General features: G+C 57.1%; 1 protein-coding gene across 2 annotated transcripts; it reads left to right on the top strand.

Annotated features, from left to right (window-relative positions):
• The first annotated feature begins 2,620 nt into the window (after positions 1 to 2,620).
• Positions 2,621 to 20,940, top strand: SLC6A7 (solute carrier family 6 member 7). Of its 2 annotated transcripts, none has more exons than XM_073890868.1 (14): positions 2,621 to 2,919; positions 7,922 to 8,105; positions 9,712 to 9,843; positions 10,028 to 10,262; positions 10,722 to 10,860; positions 11,560 to 11,694; positions 12,743 to 12,846; positions 12,976 to 13,100; positions 13,803 to 13,915; positions 14,172 to 14,303; positions 14,729 to 14,828; positions 15,036 to 15,136; positions 15,683 to 15,850; positions 16,327 to 19,223. In XM_073890868.1, exons 1-14 carry the CDS (start codon positions 2,887 to 2,889, stop codon positions 16,333 to 16,335), a joined length of 1,710 nt encoding a protein of 569 aa, XP_073746969.1. In that variant the 5' UTR covers positions 2,621 to 2,886; the 3' UTR covers positions 16,336 to 19,223. The 2 variants fall into 2 exon arrangements, with proteins under 2 accessions (XP_073746969.1, XP_025723036.1); XM_025867251.2 differs by lacking the exon at positions 16,327 to 19,223 and adding an exon at positions 19,233 to 20,940 and having other exon boundaries at positions 2,640 to 2,919.
• Positions 20,941 to 21,292: the final 352 nt, after the last annotated feature.

Genomic DNA, 21,292 nt, shown 5'->3' with positions numbered 1-21,292 from the left:
AGCTCGTGGCCAGCCAGTTGTATGATCGTAAGACTGGGGCTTCAGTGGGCAGGTGGGCTTATATGGACAATATCTTCTAGAAGATGCTGGGGTTTTGTTTATTTGTTTGAGGAAGACCAGACTTTCCTAACAAGGGTTGCAGTGATAGGGCAGAGGATCTGACCCTATCTGGAGGGCAGAGTCTGACCCCACTCAGGCTCTGCCCTCCAGATCACACCTTTCTGTGATCTGTGATCTGGAGGGCAGAGCCTGAGTGGGGTCAGACTCCTAGATGCCAGGACTAAACCCACCTCTGCTTCACGCAGTAATTGTGCAAGTCCTGCCTTTTCTTCTTCTTCTTCCTCTTCTCTTCCTCTTCTTCTTCTTCTTCTTCTTCTTCTTTTCTTCTTTTTAGTCCTGCCTTTTCTGGGCCTCAGTTTCCCCATCTGAAAAGTATGAGCCTGGACCCATTTGCACTCACAGCCCCAGTGACTGCCACTGATGTTCAGTGGTCACCCCATGATGTGTTTGCTTGAGGAAGACTAAAGTAAAGATCCAGTCCTGGGGCGCCTGGGTGGCTCAGTCAGTTAAGCCTCTGCCTCCGGCTCAGGTCATGATCCTAGGGTCCTGGGATGGAGTCCCGCATCGGGCTTTGTGCTCAGCAGAGAGCCTGCTTCTCCCTCTCCCTCTGCCTGAGCCCTCCCTGCTTGTTCTCTCTCTCTCTCTGACAAATAAATAAATAAAATCTTAGAAAAAAAAGATCCAGTCCTATTCCCTCCCACGACCCCAAGGCTGGCTCCCCCCAGGGCTGAATCTAGGGGAAGCAGGCGCAACTGGGAAGGCGCCATAAAGAGGCCAGTTTTCCAGGACGCTTGAGCCAATGCCTCACCTCTATTCCCTCTTCCTGTGGTTCTCTGGACCTTCCATAGGGTCTAATGAAACCCACGTGTCTAATGACGGGGTTGTTCAGCAAAGCTGCACCCTGTCCGGTGAGGGAAGTGGTGACAGGCCCTGGGGGAGGGGCGGGGGAGGTGGTTCCTTCCCCGGGCCTTCTTGGATTCGGTAGCCAAGGGCTTTTGCCCTCTCCAAAGCCCAGAGATTCCACGCTCTGTGCGACCTTGGGTATATGATTTCACTCCTCTGAGACCCTTCCCTCAGGTGCAACTGGGGATGCCCAAACCTGTCTTCTCAGGCTGCTGGAAAGAGTTACAAAACAGATGTTGGATATAAGCCTCCATCCAATGAACACAGTAGGGTTTCATGAATGTTCCTTCCCTTCACCTTCATGCGCAAAGGGCTCCTTCCTCCTGCATCTGGAGAGCCCCTGACCTGCCCTTTGAGGCCAGGCTTAAAGGAAGGAGCAGCTGGGTGGGACCCCGGGAGGAGAGGCAGGCCCAGGACCCAGCCAGGCCCTTTTCCTGGACCTGTGCTTTGATTTAAACCCTTCTTGCCTCCTTCCAGGCTCCAGGGGTATGAGAGGCAGCAGGCCCTTATATCCTCACTCTCCCTGAAGGTTTCCCCATGTTGGTTAATGGTAGGGCAACCCTATGATTTAGTGTCTGAAGTGGGACACTTGTGAGTGAAAGGGATATGATCTACAATGCATATGCCAGGTCCCCTAGCATGTACCAGACCAGTGTGTAATAACACTGTAGTTAATAATTCCCCGTCCTAGTCACAGGCTCACACGAACCCTAACAAGGTCCTGAGAGGTCGGTCAGGCATGGTGTCGCTGATGGCTCATTTTAGAGATGTGAAATGATAACATTCCTAAGGTCATACTGCTGGTGGAGAGGAACCCAGGTGCTCATGATCTAAGTCACAAGCCATCACAATAACACGGTGACACTTGCTCTGTCTATTCTTGCCCAAACCTCCCTGTATCTCTTTCATCCCAGCAAAAGGAGAAATGTTCCAGACCACCCAGAAGGTCCATGGGGCCTGACTCTGTCACTGGTGTCACTCACTAGCTCTGTGACCTTGAGTGAGGAACTTAGTCTCCTCACCTGTAAAATAGGGATGAGGCCATCTGTCTCTCCAGGTCACTGTGCTGAGACAATAAGACGTAGCCTGGGATCTGGCATAATAAATATTGGTAGATTGGACGACTGAATACGTATCTGATTCATGTCGGCTGTTCCTTTTGTGGCAGGAGTGGGCAACTCATAGTCAGTAAGTGTCAGCTGAGCCCCTACTATGTGCCAGGCCCTGTACTACATATTTTCTATGCACAATCTCCCTGGATTCCTCACATCACTGTTAGGGGGGTAAGATTCTTATCCCCATTTTCCGGATGAAAGGCATCTTTCATCTGGAAAAGCGCGGCGAGCTTAAGTAACGTGGGCAAGGTCACACAGCAAAGGAGGCACTGGATCGCTGAAACCCAGGACCTGGCCCTTAGTGTCCACGCACGTGGCCTGCCTCTCTCCTCACCCAACTGGGGAAAGGGAGGCCCAGAGAGGGCAGGTTACTTGCCCAAGGTCACGCAGGAGACGGTGGCCGAGGCCTCCAGACCTCCGAGGGTTTCCGTCGCGGACCCCCCTCCTCCCGCGCTCGGGGCCCCTCCAATCCGCAGCTCTGCGTGCGGGGGCGCGCGCATCCCCCGGCTATCGGTCCGTCAGCCCGTCTGTCTGGGTGTCTCCGCCGGCGCAGCGGTGCACCCCTCCCCAGGCTCGGGCGTTCGCAGCGCCCGGCCCGCGCCCCACGCCCCACGCCCCACGCCCGCCGCCGACAGACCGCAGCGCCTGCGCCCGCGCCCGCGCCCGCGCCCCCCACCCCAAGCCGGTGCGCGGGAGCCGCCGAGGCAAAGTCGCGGCGGCCTGCCGGCGGCGCGATCTCTCCTCCCTCGCTCGCTCTCGGCTCTCAGGGGAAGCCAAGCCGGGAAGCCCCGGCAACCCGCCCTCCAAGATGAAGAAGCTCCAGGGAGCTCACCAGCGCAAGGTAGGGAAGGAGGACGCGGGCATACACGGGGGCGCGGGTACACCTGAGGTGGGGGTGCAGGCACACCTGAGGGGGGGGTGAAGAGGCCCGCCCCATCCAGGCCCCAGGACGGTAGGAAAGGGCACCTGGACCGGCTGGGGCTCCTGGGGAGGCTGGGCTGAGCTAGGTTGGAGGGGGGGGCGGGGTCACGGCCTGCGGCGGGGGGGGGGGGGGGGGGGGGGGGTTGTCGGGTGGCGACATGGCCTTCCCCATCTCAGGGTCGGGGTGTTGTGTGATGGGGCTGGGGTTCATTGGGTCAGGTCCTTCGAACAGGTGTCTGCAACCCCAGGACGCATGGGGTGGGGGTGGCTGGGGCCAGGCGCCCGCCCCTTCCAAGTCCCCCACCCGTTTCCCCCAGGGACTGATTGGGTTTGGGGGTGTTAGAATAGCTGAGCACCAGCCTTGAGCTGGACTAATTTTGGGGGGGGCGGGGAGCCGCCCTGGTCCTCATCCGTTCGCTCTACACTGAAGCAGCCTCCCAGAACCAGCGGGGACGCTGCTTTTGCCCTGCGGGGGGGGGCACCACCTGCTTCCTCCCCACCAGCTTTAGCTTCCCTGCTAAGACCCCATCAGCAGGGCTGACTGGAGGCAAAGGCAGGGAAGAAGGAAATAGGAGACCCAAAGGATATGGGGGTAGGGTGGAAGCTGGCATGAGAGAGGGGGTCAAATCTGTGTTTTTGGAGCCCTGGGCTGAGATTACAGCCCCTCCCCACTTCTCCTGTGGGGTTAGACCTCCCACCCAAGTAGCCTGTGGGGGTGCGGGAAGGGAGAGTATTGGGTCAAGGTTTCTTGCTTTTGGCCTAAAAGTACAATTCCTAGCCAAGGAGTCAGAACTCCTGGGCACTCTTTCTGCAGATGCTACCTACCCTGTGACTTTGGGCAAGTCCATTCTCTAACCTGGACTGTCATTTGCCGATCCAGCTCCAGTATCAAGGCACCAAAGCAGGCCCCACTGTCCCTGAGTGGGGTTTGGGGTATGTGGTGACCCCACAGGGGCTGGTAGATGTAGATGGGAGAGAGAACTCACAGGGGCTGGTGTTACTGACCGCCCCCCCCGCCCCCATTCAAGCCTTCTGCCCCCGTGCAGCTGGGCATGGAACTGCTGTGATAAGTGGGTCTTTTTTATTTACTGACATGAATGACTTCTTGGGGCCATTTGTAGGTCTCTTGGGTCTTCTTGGGCCCACCGTTCTTTTCCATTCTCCAAGTCTCTCCTCTTCCTCTCTCCCCACAAGAGCGCCTGCCCCTCGCTGCCACAGGGCCATACAGTGTGTAAATAGCCATGTTCTGTAAAGCCTTATCTCACGTAATCCTCCAAAAATTCTAGGGGCTAGGTCTTGTTATCCCTATTTTACAGACAAGGAGAAAACAGACATGGAGGATGCAGCTTGCTGCTTTCCTAAAGATGGGCTGAGTGACCTAGGGCCAACAGGGCAGGGGTGGGGCCACCTGGCCTCAGTGTCCTCTCCCTTGGTCTCAAGGTGAAGGGGGCAGGGAGGGAGGAAATGCCGGGTATCAGCAAAGGAGCAGCGTTGTTAGAGATGAGCACTGGGCTGAAAGTCATGGGTGTGGATTCCGGTCTTGCTCTGCCCTTAACTTGCTATTTGACCTTGGGCTCAGTCCTTCCCCTCCCTGAAACTCAGTTTCCTCATCTGCACAGTGATGAAGCTGGACTCCAGATGTCTATTGTCTTTCTCATCCTGAAGAAGGTATGAGAGTCTTTGGGGCAGGCCAACCTTTTCCAGCACCTGCCACTGCTGGTGGGGACCTACATCTGTTGGTCCCTAAAAGAGGGGGTGCAGGTCTGGCAAACTCAGGATTATGTTCCTGCGTGAGTCGGGATAGGCAGTGGGGGAATCGGCAGTGGGATCTTCACACCCAGGCCCAAGTGTGAAGCGACTCATTAAGCTTCCAACCCTGCCCCATTGATTTGGTTACTTGTCTCCCAGCCAGGGACATCCTCTCTGTGCCAGCCTCCTGGGATTCACCCCATGGTGGGGTTGGGGGCTCCAGGTGGTCTTGGGATTGGCTCATCTTTGGAGGACCCAATACCCTGTCCCTGGAGCAAGAGCAGGCTTCCCTCTGATGGGGGGGGGAGGGACAGGAGAGCTGGCAGCATCCTGCTCTTGGAACTCTTGTCACCATGGAAACAGAGAGCCGGGACTGCTCTGTGAGCAGAGAAAGGGCAGCAGCTTCTCAGGAGGGATCAGAGGAACCTCATTACTGGGCCCTCCTGCCAGCTGGCCTGAACAGGGCTGGGGGGGCGGCTCACAGGGTGACCGGCCTGCCACACTACCCCATATCAGGGGCCAGTGTCAACTGGCGGCTCCTCCATCGCTCCTGGAGCTCACCTGACAGGGAGTGATTCCAGAGGGCCGATGCTCACCCAGCTGGGGAGGAACCTTGTGGAAAGGGGCATCAGAGGGCTGGGGCGGGTTTCAGATAGGTCCGGAGGCTGCTACTACCCTCAGCCCAGCATGTCTGAGATCACCGCAAGCCCAATTACTGGCAAAGCGGCTTGTTCACGTTCATTATCGCCAGCATTGCCATCACCCGTAATTATGCCAGGCTGTCCTTGTTACTACTGCCCCTCTGGCCAACAGCCAGCCTCAGGCAGGATCGTTACCATGGTCGCCACTGTCATTGGGAGCCAACCCAAGACTGTTACCCCCATCCTGCCCCCCAAACCCGTTACCTCAACCTTGTCACTGCACCCAGACACCTCCAGTCCTATGACACCTGCACTCTCCTTTCACCATCTTTATCCTGGCAATGCTCATAGGACAAATCCCCTGCAAAGCCTCCTCTGTCACCACCCAATTTGTGTGTAGACACCTACTTGGCTGGTGTCAGAAAGGGCAATTTTAGGGGGAAAAATATCTGGTCAGTAGACAATTACCAAGTCCCCGTGCTAGGATCCGATCTGGTCTTCAACCACTGCAAGTGTCTCCAGGGGAGTCTCTGGTGAAGCTTGCCTCACAGACCATTAGAGCTAGAAGACTAACAGATAGACCTACATTTCTCTGAGTAAATCTCAGCATGCTAGCTTCTTAAAATCCTTTTCTCAAATAGAATTGTAGAATACTGTCTATTCTAGTCAGTCGCAGTGGGTATTGGTGCATTAAAGGATCTGACAAGTCCTGCAGCAAAGAAAACTACTTTGCTTTGTGTTAACCCAGTGTTAACCCAAACTTCTTTGATTCAAAAATCCTTTTCTTACACTGAGCACCCACGAGCATCCCAAGGGATGTATTTTTGGAAACACCGATTTATTCAATCCCCTCAGTGTAGAGATGGGGAAACTGAGGCTCAGAAAACTCTTTCCTCAAGTCACACCGTGAAGTGGCACAGACCTGGGACTAGAATTGTAGTCTCCTGACTCCCAGTCCAGAGGTATCACTGTTTTCCCACAACCATTCCTCGGCAGAAGCAGGGGGTCCTTTCTCCTCTCTCAGAACCATGATGTTATTGGACAATTGGCCTTCTTTGCAGCTCTGTCCTTCTCTGATATGGGTGTGAATTTCAGAGGCAAGTGGGAAGGGGCATGGCTGTCCCTTTCTTCTGACCCATCCCAGGAGACACTTTGGGGGAACTGCTCTCTGAATTTTATTTTATTTTATTTATTTATTTATTTAAAGGTTTTATTTATTTATTTGAGAGATAGAGAATGAGAGAGAGAGAGCATGAGGGGGGGAGAGTCAGAGGGAGAAACAGACTCCCCACCGAGCAAGGAGCCCGACCTGGGACTCAGTCCCGGGACTCTAGGATCAGGACCTGAGCCAAAGGCAGCCGCTTAACCAACTGAGCCACCCAGGCGCCCTTTTTTTTTTTTTTTTTTAAGATTTTATTTATTTATGCTCCCTGAATTTTCGACAATTAGCCTGGTATCTTTGGGCTTCCTTGCAGGCCCTCAGCTTGGGTCACCAGCTCATCCCCCCAGCCAGCATTTCAAGCAGCTGGGGGAGGGCCTCCATTTCCCAGCCCCAGGCTGGAGGGAAAAGGCCCAGTGGACTTCCCCACCCTCCTTGAATCGCAGGCAGGGCCCTTAGGGACAGCTGGCTTCCACTCCCCTCTGTGCCCGCCTCTCTCCTGCAGTGACAAGATGATTGTGACTTCTGTGAGATAGATCCGAACTCAGTAGCCTCTTCCTGCTCATGAACTAAAATTCACAGTCCTCCATAGGCCTCCTTGAGCCCCAAGAGCATAAGTCGAATTCCTCCCTCGGGGGAGGCAGTGTTCCCTCCAAGTCCTCTTCTTTCTGTGCCGAGGGCCCCCACTTCTTCCCCTGTCCTCTTGTGACTGTTTCTCCCGAACACCCCCCTTTCTGGCCATCTGCCCTGTAGACATGCTCCGAGCTATCTGTGTCTTTCTTAAAATACGGTGCCCGGAACAGAGCAGCAAAAGGCCAGCACTGGAGGTTGAAGACACGGGCTTCCATGCCGGGAAGCTCTGGGCGTGAGACCTAGCTCTCCACCAGCCAGCCTTCTAAAACCTCGGCTATGTCGTGACTCCTCTCAGAGCCTCGGTGGTCCTCGTGATTGAAACAGCACTTAGACAAGCACTTAGCTCATAGGCTTTGAGAATGAAATCAGGTAAAACGTTTAGTGCACTGAGCACATAGTAAGTGCTCAAGACATGGTAACTATTATTAAGATCATCATCGTCGTCATCATCAACCTAGGACCATCCCTTGATTTGACCTCTCTGTTAACCGAACTAAGATCGAGGTGGCTTTCTTAGCACCTGAGCCACCCTGCTGGCCTCATAAATTTGTAGTGACCAGCCACCCCAAGGAGCTCCTGCAAATGACATATTAGCCCAGCTAAGGGCAGTTGATTTTCTCAACCTGTAGAGTATCTTTGCATTCAGCCCTGTTTGAGTTCATCTTCTTATTTTGGGGGTAGGGTGGGGCTGTGTCACAATTCCAACCTGGCCTCACCTCTTTGATCTCTTTTACCGGCAGCCCATTACCCCAGATCTGCTGATGACCCCCAGTGACCAGGGCGATGTAGACCTGGACATGGATTTCGCCGCCGACCGGGGGAACTGGACGGGCAAGCTGGATTTCCTGCTGTCCTGCATTGGCTACTGCGTGGGCCTGGGCAATGTCTGGCGTTTCCCCTACCGGGCCTACACCAACGGAGGAGGTAGGGGCCGGAGGGCCTGCTGGAGGGGCGTCTAGGCTTGTAGGCCAAGACTTGGGGTGGAGTGAGGTTTTCAGTGGCTTTGGCCACCATCTCCTCTGTGGCCTTGAGCAGAATTCACTGAAAGCAGTGACATGGGGCTGGGAGAAGTGAGCTCTTTCTACCTTGTCTTTTTTCATGACCCAAACCCGTCCTTCCCCTCTCATGCCCAGGGTGGATACCTCCTCACCTCTCCCCCGAAGCCTGGGCACTTCCCGGGCCCTGAGTGATGGGCAGAGAAGCTGCCTCTGCTTCATGATAGCAGGCTGTACCTGCCCAGCAGCGATCACTGCGCTTCAGAGTTCTCCCATCCGCCCTCCTCCGCCTACCCCACCAGTCCTTCCCACTTGTGAATCTTCAATCTGTCCTCCTCTCCTGGTTCCTTCCGTTCAGACTACAAACACGAAGCCCGTCCCATCTTAAATAAATCCTCTGTTGTCCGTGCTTCGCCATCAAGTGACTGTTCTGAGTCTCATTAAGAATAGCTGGGGTTGAGCACTTACCGTCCGCCAGCCCCAGGCATTTAACCCCGATGACAGCCCTCTTGGGCGGCACGGTTGTCCTGATGTGACAGCCGGGGCTTGGAGAGGCCAAGTTCCTTGTCCAGGGTCGCCCGGTGGCGGACCCAACATTCCACCTCCAGGACTACCTGCTCCAGAGCCAGGGTGCTCCTGCCCACCCTCAAAGCCTCCTCCTGTCTCTGCCAAACTCATGGAAGAGGCACCTACTGGCAGAGCAGCAGAGATCCAAACAGGAGGGGAAGAGGCAAGGACAAGATGAATGGCCGTGACCGGGAAGGATGGGGCTGGAGCTGGTGTCTGACGCTCTAGGAACTCCATAATGGCCACAGTTCTGGGGGCTCTCCCTTTCCCTGGCTCCCAATTCTGTTTCTCTCTGGGTGCTGACCTCATTTTCTCCTGGGACCGGCTCCCTCCTTGCAGTTGGGTGGCGGGCGGCCACACACAACTCTGCAATGACCTCATCCTCAGAGCGGCTCTCTCTGGGTGCGGCTATATGCAATGGCAGGGGAGGTCTCTAACTGGCCCGCCTTGGGAGCCCGGCCCCTGAGGGGGCAGGGGGTGGGGCGGCGGGTGTGACTGACAGCCCTTCCAGAGCCCCGTAGTGGGGGGCAGTCTTCTAAAGGAGCTGCCTGTCAATAGGGGAAGCAAATGGGGAGGGATATTGGGCCCATGCGACCACTGGTGGCGGCCAGAAGCCCCGAAGGTGGCGTGGCAGAGAGGACAGGGGGAGGTCGGTTGGGGCCAGATCCCCCCTGAGGCCGTTCATTTCCTACTGAGGAGTTTGCGCTTTCTTCGGCGGGGAATTCACTCATATTCCTTCCCTCACTCAGTGTTTGCTCTGAGCCCACCCCTGCTCTGGGCACTGGGGCCGCAGAGGAGAGTAAAGCCCCGCCAGCCCCCGTAGCCCTCCATGATCTGGTCCATCCACAGGAGAAGTGCTCCGTGGGGTTGCAGGTGTCTGTCATCAGGAGAGGGCGGGGCTGGAGCTGGGCTTTAGGGGAGCCGACCCACCTGAGACCTTCCCCTGACCGCCCTCCTCCTCCGCACAGGCGCCTTCCTCGTGCCCTACTTCCTCATGCTGGCCATCTGTGGCATCCCCCTCTTCTTCCTCGAGCTCTCTCTGGGCCAGTTCTCCAGCCTGGGACCCCTGGCCGTCTGGAAAATCAGCCCCCTCTTCAAAGGTGAGGCCTCAGAGTCCCGGCAGGGGCCTGGGCCCGGCGGGGAGGCAGGGAGGTTGCCCCCCATGACCCAGCCTCTAGGAAGAGAAGGAAGTGAAGCCCAGACAGGGAATGGCTTCCGGAGGCCACACAGCCTGGCCTGCAGAAGGCTTGACCTGAGGGCAGCCCCCTCTCCCCCGACGCCCAGGTGCCGGCGCGGCCATGTTGCTCATCGTAGGCCTGGTGGCCATCTACTACAACATGATCATCGCCTACGTCCTCTTCTACCTCTTCGCCTCCCTTACCAGCAACCTGCCCTGGGAGCACTGTGGCAACTGGTGGAACACGGACCTCTGCCTTGAGCACAGAGGCTCCAAGGGTGGCAATGGGGCCCTGCCCCTCAACCTCACCAGCACTGTCAGCCCCAGCGAGGAGTACTGGAGGTCAGGCCACCGCCAGCCCAGCAGCTGTCTGGGAGGAACCCGAGCTGCTGGGGATGGGGTGGGGGGGGGGGAGCAGGGGGCAGGAATGGGCCAGCGTCCCCAGGGGGCTCAGCGTGCACCTGGAAGGCCGAGTCCAGGTGCTGATGTTAGGTGGACCCCGAATTCTAATTCCGGCTCTTCACTGACCGGCTGCGTGACCTTACACAACGTACTTGGCTTCTGGTGCTTTATCTTTGAAGTGGGTATGGGACTAGCGTTCTGAGGGTCATTGTGAGGATTAAGGGAAGGAAGATATAAATTGTGCACCAGCCTATTGGATAATCATGCTGGGTAAACGCCAGCTGATAATCAAGATGCTGCTCACACCAGTAATAGTAACCTTGCTAGCCACAGCTTTACCCCATGGCCACGGAGTGTGGCAGGGTGACCAGAGGACCCTCAAACCTTCCTCTCCCGCAGCCGCTATGTCCTCCACATCCAAGGCAGCCAGGGCATTGGCAGTCCCGGGGAGATCCGCTGGAACCTCTGCCTCTGTCTGCTGCTGGCCTGGGTCATCGTGTTCCTCTGTATCCTCAAGGGCGTGAAGTCCTCGGGCAAGGTGAGGCCCCGGAGGTCCTAGAGGCCTGAGGGGCTGGGAGGGGTGAGGGCTTCCCGGAGGAGGCAGCAGGGCATGGACTGAGTCTGAGAGGATGAATAGACGTCGACGGGGAAGAAGTTGGGGGTAGGAGTGGGAGGTGGGGGTCGGAGGCACTGCCTGAAGAAAGATTTGGAGGTAAGGATGGATGGTGGCCAGGCTGGTTCACCAGACCGGAAACTTGCCAAGGACAGGACCTGTTACTCAAGTTTGTATCCTAACGGAGTGCTTGGCACTTTGAAGAGGCTCCTCAAGTGTTTGTTGAATGCTTGGAAGGTGGGTCTATGAGTCACGGTGGTGGGAGCTTTGGGAATGTGCAGTGGCGGATGACCACACAGGGTGGGCTGCATGGGCTGGGAGGCAAGGGGAATGGACACATGGAGGGGGAGACTCTCATCAACCCTAGGCAAGGCCTCCAGGCAAGGGCCGAGGGTGGCCTGGAGCAGGGCGCAGCAGAGCTGGAAAGGGTGGATGGGTTGGGGACGCTTTGAGAAGCAGTAACGGGACTTTAAAGAGGGATCTGTGTGCAGAGGGAGGGAAAGAGAAGCATCATGGATGGTGGCTGTTCTCAGCTTTTGAGTTAGGTAAGATGGGGAATTCTGGAAGAGGAACAGGGTAGAAGGAAGGTCACCTCAGCCTTCCATCCCCACTTACCACTCTCAGGTGGTGTATTTCACGGCCACGTTCCCCTACCTCATCCTGCTCATGCTGCTGGTCCGAGGAGTCACCCTCCCAGGGGCCTGGAAGGGCATCCAGTTCTATCTCACCCCCCAGTTCCACCATCTGTTGTCTTCCAAGGTGAGGTCCTTGGGGCTGCAGTGCAGAGGGAGGGGTCAGGCCTGAGCCAGAGAGTGGAAGGAGGAGGGCTCCCTGGGGAAAAAAAGGGCAATGGGTAGGAATCTTCCCTGTGGTGGGCCCCCAGTCCCAGATCCCGTGCTCTGCACTGTGCTCAACACTATATGTCTTTTTCATTTCTTATTCTTCACTGTCCTACAAAGTAGACATTATTCTGGGGCACCTGGCTGGCTCAGTCAGAGGAGTGTGCGACTCCTGATCTCGAGGTCATGAGTTTGAGCCCCATATTGGGTGTAGAGATTACTAAAAAAAAAAATACATCTTAAAAAAGGGTAGACATTATTCTCCCATTTTACAGATGAAGAAACTGAGGCCTGAAAGAATGATAAGCTTAAGATCACACGGCAAGGGGGTGGCAGAGCTGGAATTCCAAGCCAGATCTGTCTGACTCCAAACCCCAAGGAGGGCATTAGTAATGACGGAAACAGTGGTGCTGACAGCTAACATTTCTTATTTATTAACTGCCGACGGCTTGACCCTGCACTTGGCGTGGATGCAGTCATTAAACCTTACCACCACCCGGAGCTACTGTTCTTATCCCTGCATTACAGAGGGGGGACCCGAGGCTCAGAGAGGTGATGTGCCTTGTGAAGGCCATACAGCCGCAAAGTGGGGCAGCTGGAATCAAATCCAGGCCCCTCCAAGTCCAGGGGTTCCATGGGCTTGTTGTCAATATGGATCTACTGGAAATTCACATAACACACTACTTCCTTCAGCATTGGACCAAGCTTAGCCGTCATCTAGATCCTGGATGGGGAAACTGAGGCCCAGAGAGGGAAGGGAACTTACCAGAGTCCCCCCGTGGAAGTGCTAGAACAGGGTTTGCCCCGGCCCATGTCACTTTGAGCCAGGCTCTTCACCACACCATCAACTGGACCTGTGGACTCGCTCCCGCCCTCCCTCCTCCCTCCTCTTTCCGTGGCCCTTTGGACAGGGCCACGGCGCGCCAGCACTTCTCTTTGCTCTCCATCTGCGTCCTTCCCTGCCACAGGTGTGGATCGAAGCTGCTCTTCAGATCTTCTACTCCCTGGGCGTGGGCTTTGGGGGTCTCCTCACCTTTGCCTCCTATAACACGTTTCACCAGAACATCTACAGGTGAGTGCAGCCTCCGAGACCCCGCAGCCCGAGCAGGGAGGCGAGTGGCCGGCCAGGGCAGACCCTTTGGGCTGGGGGCGGGGCCAGCTCACTCTGGCCTGGACCTGTGTGCCCGGACTTCCCCGGCAGAGACACCTTTATCGTCACTCTGGGCAATGCCATCACCAGCATCCTGGCTGGCTTCGCCATCTTCTCCGTGCTGGGCTACATGTCTCAGGAGCTGGGTGTGCCCGTGGACCAAGTAGCCAAAGCAGGTGGGCAGGCGGGCCAGCCCTGGGGGTGAGGGTGTGTGTTGGGCACCTCCGGGGCCGGGCGAGGGAACATACGTGTGCACCAACAAGGTTGTGGATGACTACATCCAGCGAGTGTGTGGGTGGGCGCGCACGCAAATGAACGTATCTTAACTGGTCTCTGGGTGTCCAAGTGCAAAGGGGGTGGGAGGGCAACGGAGTGTACGTTAACCCGTGTCTGGAGATAAATGAATGTCTGTACGACATTGTCTTAGGTTTTGTCACATCTTAGTAACTTGCCTTGCTTGTCCAAATGAGTCATTTCCCGTGTCAGGATGTCTTGCGCAAGTGAACTGAGGGTTCAAATGATGATGCAAATCAGTGTCTTGTGCAGTGGACATGTCCACGTGTGTGTGTTAGTGGGGTTGTTTGTGTGAATGATGGTACACCTAAGTGTATTCAAATGAGGTTTTATATTGAGTCTTGTGTTTCTTCCTGTACTCATTATTAATTCATTTATTTTGTCCACCTGTGTTCATTGAGCACTGACAGCATACTGGCCTAGGTCCTAGGAGTTAAGTGTTGGAAGTGTGCAGTTAGGGTGAATCTCTGCATTTTGCTTAACTAGTGTGCCCATGTGGGTGGAAGCAACCATGTGTGTTTGAGTGTGCCTGTGGGGGCCTGCCTCGTGCCCCAGGCTGCTGACCCTTTGTGCCCTTGGCCCAGGCCCCGGCCTGGCCTTTGTCGTCTACCCACAGGCCATGACCATGCTGCCTCTGTCGCCCTTCTGGTCCTTCCTTTTCTTCTTTATGCTCCTGACTCTTGGCTTGGATAGCCAGGTGAGCGTTGTCTGTGTCAGTGGGCACCTTGTGTGTGTGTGTGTGTGTGTGTGTGTGTGTGTGAGATGTGTATGCATCTGTGTGCGTCCGTGTGCGATGTGAGTCTGCGTGTGTCCATCTGTGACGTGTCTGTGTGTATGACGTAGCTGTGTGTGCGTGTGATGTGTGTGGTGTATCTCTGTGTGGGTTTGTGTGTCCGTGCACGTGTGTATGTGTGTGTGGTGGAGGCAGAATTCCAACCCTCCCCCGCCCCTAGTTTGCCTTCCTGGAGACCATCGTGACAGCTGTGACCGACGAGTTCCCCTACTACCTGCGGCCCAAGAAGGCTGTGTTCTCGGGGCTCATCTGTGTGGCCATGTACCTGATGGGGCTGGTCCTCACCACCGATGTGAGTGCTACTGCAGGGCCGGGGGCCAGCCGGTGGGGGAGGCGAGGCCGGGAGCCTGCAGCAGTATCCATGACTGTCCCCTGGGCTACCTGCTTCTTCCTCTTCGGGAGGAAGCTAGCCCAACCCAGGCCCTCTCCCCAAGGGCAGCCTGGCTTACGGCCCAGAGTCCTGGCTTCAAGCCTGGCTCTCCCACTTACCGGATGACCTCAGGGCAAGTGGCTTCCCCTTCCTCAGCCTGTGTTCCCACCAATAAAAGGGTCTACATCTAGGCTTGTCGTGAGGCTCCAATAAGATGATGTGTATAGAGGGCTCGGCAGGTAGGCCGCGGTCACACGGTCATCGTCTTGCTGTCACCGCTGGCCTGGGCTCACACCAGGGAGCAAGACTGGGGTGAGGGAACCCCAGAGTCATGGCTTGTGTTCTAGGGAGGCATGTATTGGCTGGTGCTTCTGGACGACTACAGCGCCAGCTTCGGGCTCATGGTGGTGGTGATCACCACGTGCCTGGCCGTCACCCGGGTATACGGTGAGAGGGGCCGTGTGAGAGGGAGTGAGGATCCCCATGGTGGGAGGATGGGAGTCTACTCTGGAGCCCCTCTGCACTGGGTCCCAGGTCCCAAGGGCCAGGGCCTCCAGTGGGGGCAGTGGCATGGAGGGGGAAGGGGCTGCTGGTGCTTGTGTGTGTGTGTGGGGGGGTGCTGGTGGGGCCATTCTCCTCCCCTCCCCTGTACAGGCATCCAGAGGTTCTGCCGGGACATCCACATGATGCTGGGCTTCAAGCCGGGCCTCTACTTCAGGGCCTGCTGGCTGTTCTTGTCCCCGGCCACGCTCCTGGTAACTGGTGGGAAGGAGGGATGGGGCCCAGGGCTGAGAGTAGGGTTCCCCCCCCCCCCCGGACATGCAGTCTGGCAAGGCTGCTCTGGCCCAGAGTGGACCTCTGTCCAGGCTGAGGAGGGGGTGGGCGCCAGGATCTGGGTCTACGCCCCTCCGCCTCGATGCCCCCAGCTTTTGTAGCTGTGCTGGGCCTAGCCCCACGTGTTGGTAGCAAAATGAGTGGGGCTTTCCCAGGCGCCAGGGCCTTAAGGCTGGGGTTTTGGACTGGTGTGTTGGTGCATGTCTGTGCTTTCTGGGCCTTGGAGTTGGAGTTTAGGCACAGGTTGTCTCAGGAACGGGGTGCTTCAGAGTTGGGCTGTCTTAGGCCTCACAAAGGCTCCAAGGATGGACCATCTCAGGTTCTGTACAGCTTAGGACTGGGTTATCTCTGACACTGGGTAGCTCTGGGCTGGGCTCTCTCAGGCCTTCAGGTAGCTCAGACCTGGGCTGTCCTAAGCCCTGGGGCCTGCCCAAAGCCCACTGAGATGCTGGGGCCCCCGCCTGCAGGCCCTGCTGGTGTATAGCATCGTCAAGTACCAGCCCTCAGAGTATGGCAGCTACCGTTTCCCAGCCTGGGCAGAGCTGCTGGGCATCCTGATGGGCCTGCTGTCCTGCCTTATGATCCCAGCCGGCATGTTGGTGGCTGTGCTTCGGGAGGAGGGCTCGCTCTGGGAGGTAAGTCTGCCTGGCCCTTGTCTGCCCCTGGCCTTCCTGACCTGGGGCCCTGCCCTGGGCCCACCTGCTAGAACAGAAAACATCTGCCCCAGCACCTTACCCAGGGCCTCACAGGCTTTTCCAACCAGGAGCCTGAGCTATGAATCCTCTCAGACCTGCCGGGGGTGAGGCAGGCTCAGGGGGCTTAGGGTCCTCCCCTGTGGCCCCTGGCACCACGTGGGGCCTCTGAGGGGGGAGCACAATCCCAAGACCACCGATGTTGGCCAATGCCCACATATCTCGGGGAGAGGACAAGGGAATGGCCCAGGGTCCTACTGTGAGTCAGGCAGGGGTCAGGACTGGAACTCTGGTCACTGGCCCAAAGCTTTCCTATGGGAACTCAGGGTCAGAAGGCAAGATTGAGAGACCCCGAGGGTGGGCTGCAGCCCATGGGTGACCTGGGAATGCGCTGATGGTGGGAGCCCTGCCCACGCCAGGCTTTGTGAAGAGATCCAGAAAGCACAGAGAATGCCAGCTCTTTGGGCATGGGGATCTGCACGTCTCAGAAGAGGAGAGTGGACCAGTGAGTGTGCGGTGAAGCCACGTGACCACTGCAATGTTCTGCCCCTCTCTGAGCCTCACCGTACTCTCTGCACTTCTGAGGCCATCGGTGTGGAGTCCCTCCGGTGGGGGGAGGTTGTCATAGTGATCAGAGCTGAGTGAGCCTGCTAGGGCCTGGAGAGAGCCTGGGGACGCCGACCCATACCCCATAGATCCCATCAGGAGTATGCCGGAGCCAGCTGGTACTGGCTCATGAGAGCTAATTGTTAAATTTTCAGGGAACTTGTGAGCTGGTTTGAAATCGATCTTGGTGGGAATACTTATACCACTGGAATGGGCTACAAATCAAGCCTCCTGCGCCCCTCCAACCACTGCCCCCAGCCCGCTTGCCAGCACCCTGCTGCCCCCACTCCCCGTATAATTGCACTGTGCCCTCAGCTGTCCCTCATCCCACCTTCACATCTGCCCCTGGAAAGTCTCAGAGCCTTTCCCCAGCAGAAGTGGGTTGTGGCCACAGCACCAGCCTGCAGGGCAGTCCTGGGGTCCAGCCACTGCTCTGTGTGTGCCTGGGAGCAAACCCCTGGCCTTCTCTCAACCTCGGGAGCCCCACCTTGCTGCTAAAGGAAATGTGTCTCCTTGCTTGAGAGCCAACGTGTCTGCAAAGGAAAGGAGGAGAGCGGTGTTGCTCAGGGTAGAGGGCTCCAGCCCTCTGCAAGTTCATGGTTCCCAAGCCTTGCTATGCTTCCCTCTTGCCCTGCTACCACAGCCACCAACAGCCAGGCCGAGGGCCGTGTTGTTGGGTGGGGAGCACTGCAAAGGAGTCCTTGCCCGGCTCCGGAGACCTTCAGAGACCAGGGCTTCCAGCACTGACACCCTAGGAGGAATCCGGGGTCTGCCTTTTGCCAGCTGTGTGACCCTAAGCAGTTAATGCACCTCTCTGAACCTTGCTTTTCTCTGTCCTTAAAGTGAGGACAGTGATCCCTCCCCTAAGGCTTGCTGTGAGAAGAAAAGAAGCTCATCAATGTTGTCAGAACCGTGAAGGGCAGAAAAACAGTATTTTAAAAGTTTAGGATGGAGTCAGACTGCCTGGGTTCAAATCCCAGCATTGCCACTTGTCACCTGTGTGACCTTGGCCAAGTTGACTAACCTTGCTGAACTTGACTTCCAGATAATATCTGTGGGGGTGGAGAGTGAAAGTCCGAATGCCCCACGCTATAAGGATCAAAGAAGCCCACACTTAGCACAGAGCTGGAACATGGTGAATGTTTTGTTCCACACCAGGGATTCTCACGGGGGTGATCTTGCTCTCGGAGGCCATTTGGTAGCATCTGGAGGCATTTTGCTTGTCATAATAGAATGGTGTGCACAGGGGGTGGTAACTGGCTTCCAGTGGGAAGAGAGCTGGGATGCTGTTAAACCCCACTCAGTGTGCAGAGAGCTCTTACACATGGACTCTCCAGCCAAAATGTCTGGAGTACTCAGGTCGAGAAGCGTTGGTCTAGGCTCTAGTGTTCAGTTGGGAACGAATCTAAGTGCTTGCTCTCAGGGAGCTTAGATTTTAATGTGGGAGACAGACAATAAACAAACAAATACACAAAGGTAGTAGTAAGTGCTATATTTTAAAAATAATTTTAAAAAAATGAAACAAAGGCAAAGTTTAGGACTAGAGAATGATGGGGAAGTATTTTGGCCAGGGTGGCCAGGAAGACCTCTGAGGGGGTGACAGACACCTGACCGAACCGACAAGGTGATCGATATAGATATCTAAGGGGAGAGCATTCCAGGCAGAAGGACAATCAGTGCAAAGGTCCTGAGGCGGGGGCGGGGGTGGGGGAGCGGCTGGCATGTCTGAAGGCAGCAAGGAGGTCAGCAAGACTGGATCAGAGTGGGTGTGGGTGGAAAGAGAGTGTCAGGAGCTGAGGTCAGGGAGGTAGACAGGGCCCAAGACATAGAGGCCATGGTGGGCATTTTGGGTCTTATTCCAAGTAAAATGACAAGCCACAGGCAGGTTTCTGAGCAGGGGTGTAACATGCTCTACAACAGTTCAGTAAGTGTCACCATGCTTTGAGTGTGGAGTCATGCTGGGTCCCAGGCTAAGGGCTCTGCACACATTATCCTCCTTGAATCTGCACCTAGTAGGCTCCACTTAATGTTGATCGTCTATCCTCCTTCAAGGGTCTGGGGCTCTTCTCTCTGCAGGGCAGGCCTAGGGCTTTGGGAATGTGGTTTGGGAAGGGAGGAACCCTAGATAGTCCAGACTTAGTCATTATCTTAGTCACCTCCCTCCTTCCATGGAAACCGGGGCTTGAGAGGGAAAGGTCAGACATCAGAGTCAGAATGAGGCCAACTGGGAGACACTTGGAGGGTCAGAGACAATCCCTGCTGCAGTGCTCCTGGCTTCTGGCTCTTCCCCAAAGTGCCCCACTGCTTAGGACTCAGCATTTAGGGGAAAGGACCCAGAGTGGGCTCCTGGATTGGCTGGCATGTAATCATAGCCTGTTCCCAGCACCCCTCTAAGTGCTCCATCTCAGTGCCTGCTGACCACCCTACGAAGGCATCACGATCCCCCAGTGACAGAGGGGGAAACCGAGCATGGAAAGCTTAAATCCCATGCCCAAAGGCCACCCGGCTTGTAAGTGGCCAAGCAGGACTCTTATCCGGGCACGTGACTCATTCCTCTGGGGAAGTGCCACTGTCCTGGCCCCACCCCCCGCCCCCCGGGATTGTTGCCAGGGATGACACCGGTGACGTGGTGAGGTCTTTGCCGGGTGCCCGGTCACAGGAAGCACTCCACGAGCGCTGGCCGCCCCCTGTTTTCACCCCTGTCCTTGCTCTGCCACAGCGGCTCCAGCAGGCCAGCCGACCGGCCATGGACTGGGGCCCGTCGCTGGAGGAGAACCGGACTGGCATGTACGTGGCCACGCTAGCGGGGAGCCAGTCGCCCAAGCCACTGATGGTGCACATGCGCAAGTACGGGGGCATCACCAGCTTCGAGAACACGGCCATCGAGGTGGACCGCGAGATCGCCGAAGAGGAGGAGTCTATGATGTGAGGCAGGAGGCTGGGGGCCAGGAGGCCCTGCCGGGCTGCAAAAGCTAGCCGTGCCCTGTGGGGTTCCGAGAGGCCCGAGGCCGTGGGAGGTCGCCACGGGGATGCCGGTGCCCAGAGCAAGTCCTTTCTCGTGACCTCTCCTCTCTGTCTACCTTCTCCCCACACGCACAAAGACCCACTCAAAGCTCAGTCCTCACTGTGCAGATGGGTGAACTGAGGCCAGGGAGAGGGACTTGCCCGAGGTCACATGGTGGAGGGCACTGGACCCCAGGCCGCCTGGCCAACCAGTTCCCTTTCTCATGTGGCAGTTGGTATCACTCTCTCTGTTCAGGGCCCAGGCTCCTCCTCTCTTTTCTAGGAGAGTCTGCCCCCACACACTTCAAACAGCCTGAATCTCGAGCTGGGCAGGGACACTCAGGGCGTGGCGAGGCCCCCAAGGCCCCAGGCCTCGAGGGTTAGCAAGTGCAGTGGGAGAAAAGCCCTGTGGGCTCCTGTGCCCGGGCCAGGTTTTCTGAAGGCGGTGGGGTCTGAGGGCCCTGGAGGCTGGGCAAGTTGGGAGGGAGAGAGGAGGAGGGGGCAGGCTATGGAGGCCCCAGTGTAGCCCCTGTGCCGCCCCCCCCCCCCGGAAGCCCAGGGCAGAGACCAAGGTGTTACCAGGGTACAGCAGGGTCCACGTGGGAAGGACGCATGACGGGGAGAAGGAGCAGGGGACAAGGGGCGGGCAGGGGTTTGCATGATCCGGTTGTGCTTTAGGTAGAATATCTCTCAGGGTCAGTGTGCAGGGTGGATGAGAGGGGACGGGGTGGAGGTGGGAGGCCTGTGGAGGGCAGGCAGGAGGGGCTGGTGGCCTGAGCGAGGGGGTGGGGGTGGGGAAAGCAGGAGGTCCCCATACTTTTATTTCCCCCGGAGAAACTAATGTATTTTGCTTTGACCCACACTTCTGAGAAGGGCCCACAGCTTTCCTCACGGGACCCTGTGCCCTCCCGTGTAGGGAGCCCTGGGCATGATTAGGACAGAGGACACAAGGGAAGAGGTGGGAGTGAGGGCTCGTAGTCAGGATCCAAAGCCCCTCCATTCTCTTCTCCCTGTTCTGGTGGCCCTCACTGTCTCCTGCGCCTCCAGGCACTGCTGGAAGACGGGCCTTGGCTGTGGACCCGCCAAGGCAACTAAGAGGCTTGGAGGTGGTCCGCACACATGGCTGGCTGCCCTGATGGCTGGGCCCGGTCATGAGGGTGGAGGCAGGGAGCCAAGGGCAGCCAACACCTCAGGCCTGTGGCCGGAGGCCTCGGCGTCTTCAGTCCCAGGCACGGGAGGGGCTGCCCTGGGGTCCCTCCTTCCCTGAGAAGTGAGGGTGGAGCGTGAAAACGTGCCCCCCTGGGGGGGGCAGGGCACCCTCATGCGGCTGGGCCGGCCTGTGTGCCCTCTCTCTCCTGCCATCTCCCCAGCCCATCCATGTTCTGTTGGTTTATTGTTAATAAACACCAATGAGGTCATCCTTCTTACCCCTTCTCCTTACTGCTGAGAACCTGGGGGTGGGCAGCACAGGGTTTTCCAGCTTCTGTTGGACGGATGAGGGAACTGAGGCTTGGCTCCCCCGGCTTCTGACACTTGCTGTCCCATTTCTCTGTGGCACTGGCCGGGGCGGGGGGGGGGGGGCAGGGTTGAGGAAGGGCGGTGAAGACGAGGAAGCCACTCAGCCCCCGGTACATATACGGATAAACTGAGGCCCTTCAAGGGGAAGACTGGCTCAAGGTTACCCAGCTGAGCTCCCCTCCCCAGCTCCAGCTGTTCTCGGGCCTTACCAGCAGGTGCAGCTGGGGCTGGAAGGATTTCCTGGTGCTACCCACCCCC

This window comes from Callorhinus ursinus, unplaced genomic scaffold (assembly GCF_003265705.2).
Source record: "Callorhinus ursinus isolate GAN/ISIS: 27379988/994484 unplaced genomic scaffold, GSC_fseal_2.0 scaffold3, whole genome shotgun sequence".
Classification (NCBI taxonomy): Eukaryota; Metazoa; Chordata; class Mammalia; order Carnivora; family Otariidae; genus Callorhinus; species Callorhinus ursinus.
Note: the sequence above shows the minus strand (reverse complement) of the source record. Positions and strands in the feature narration are given on the sequence as shown.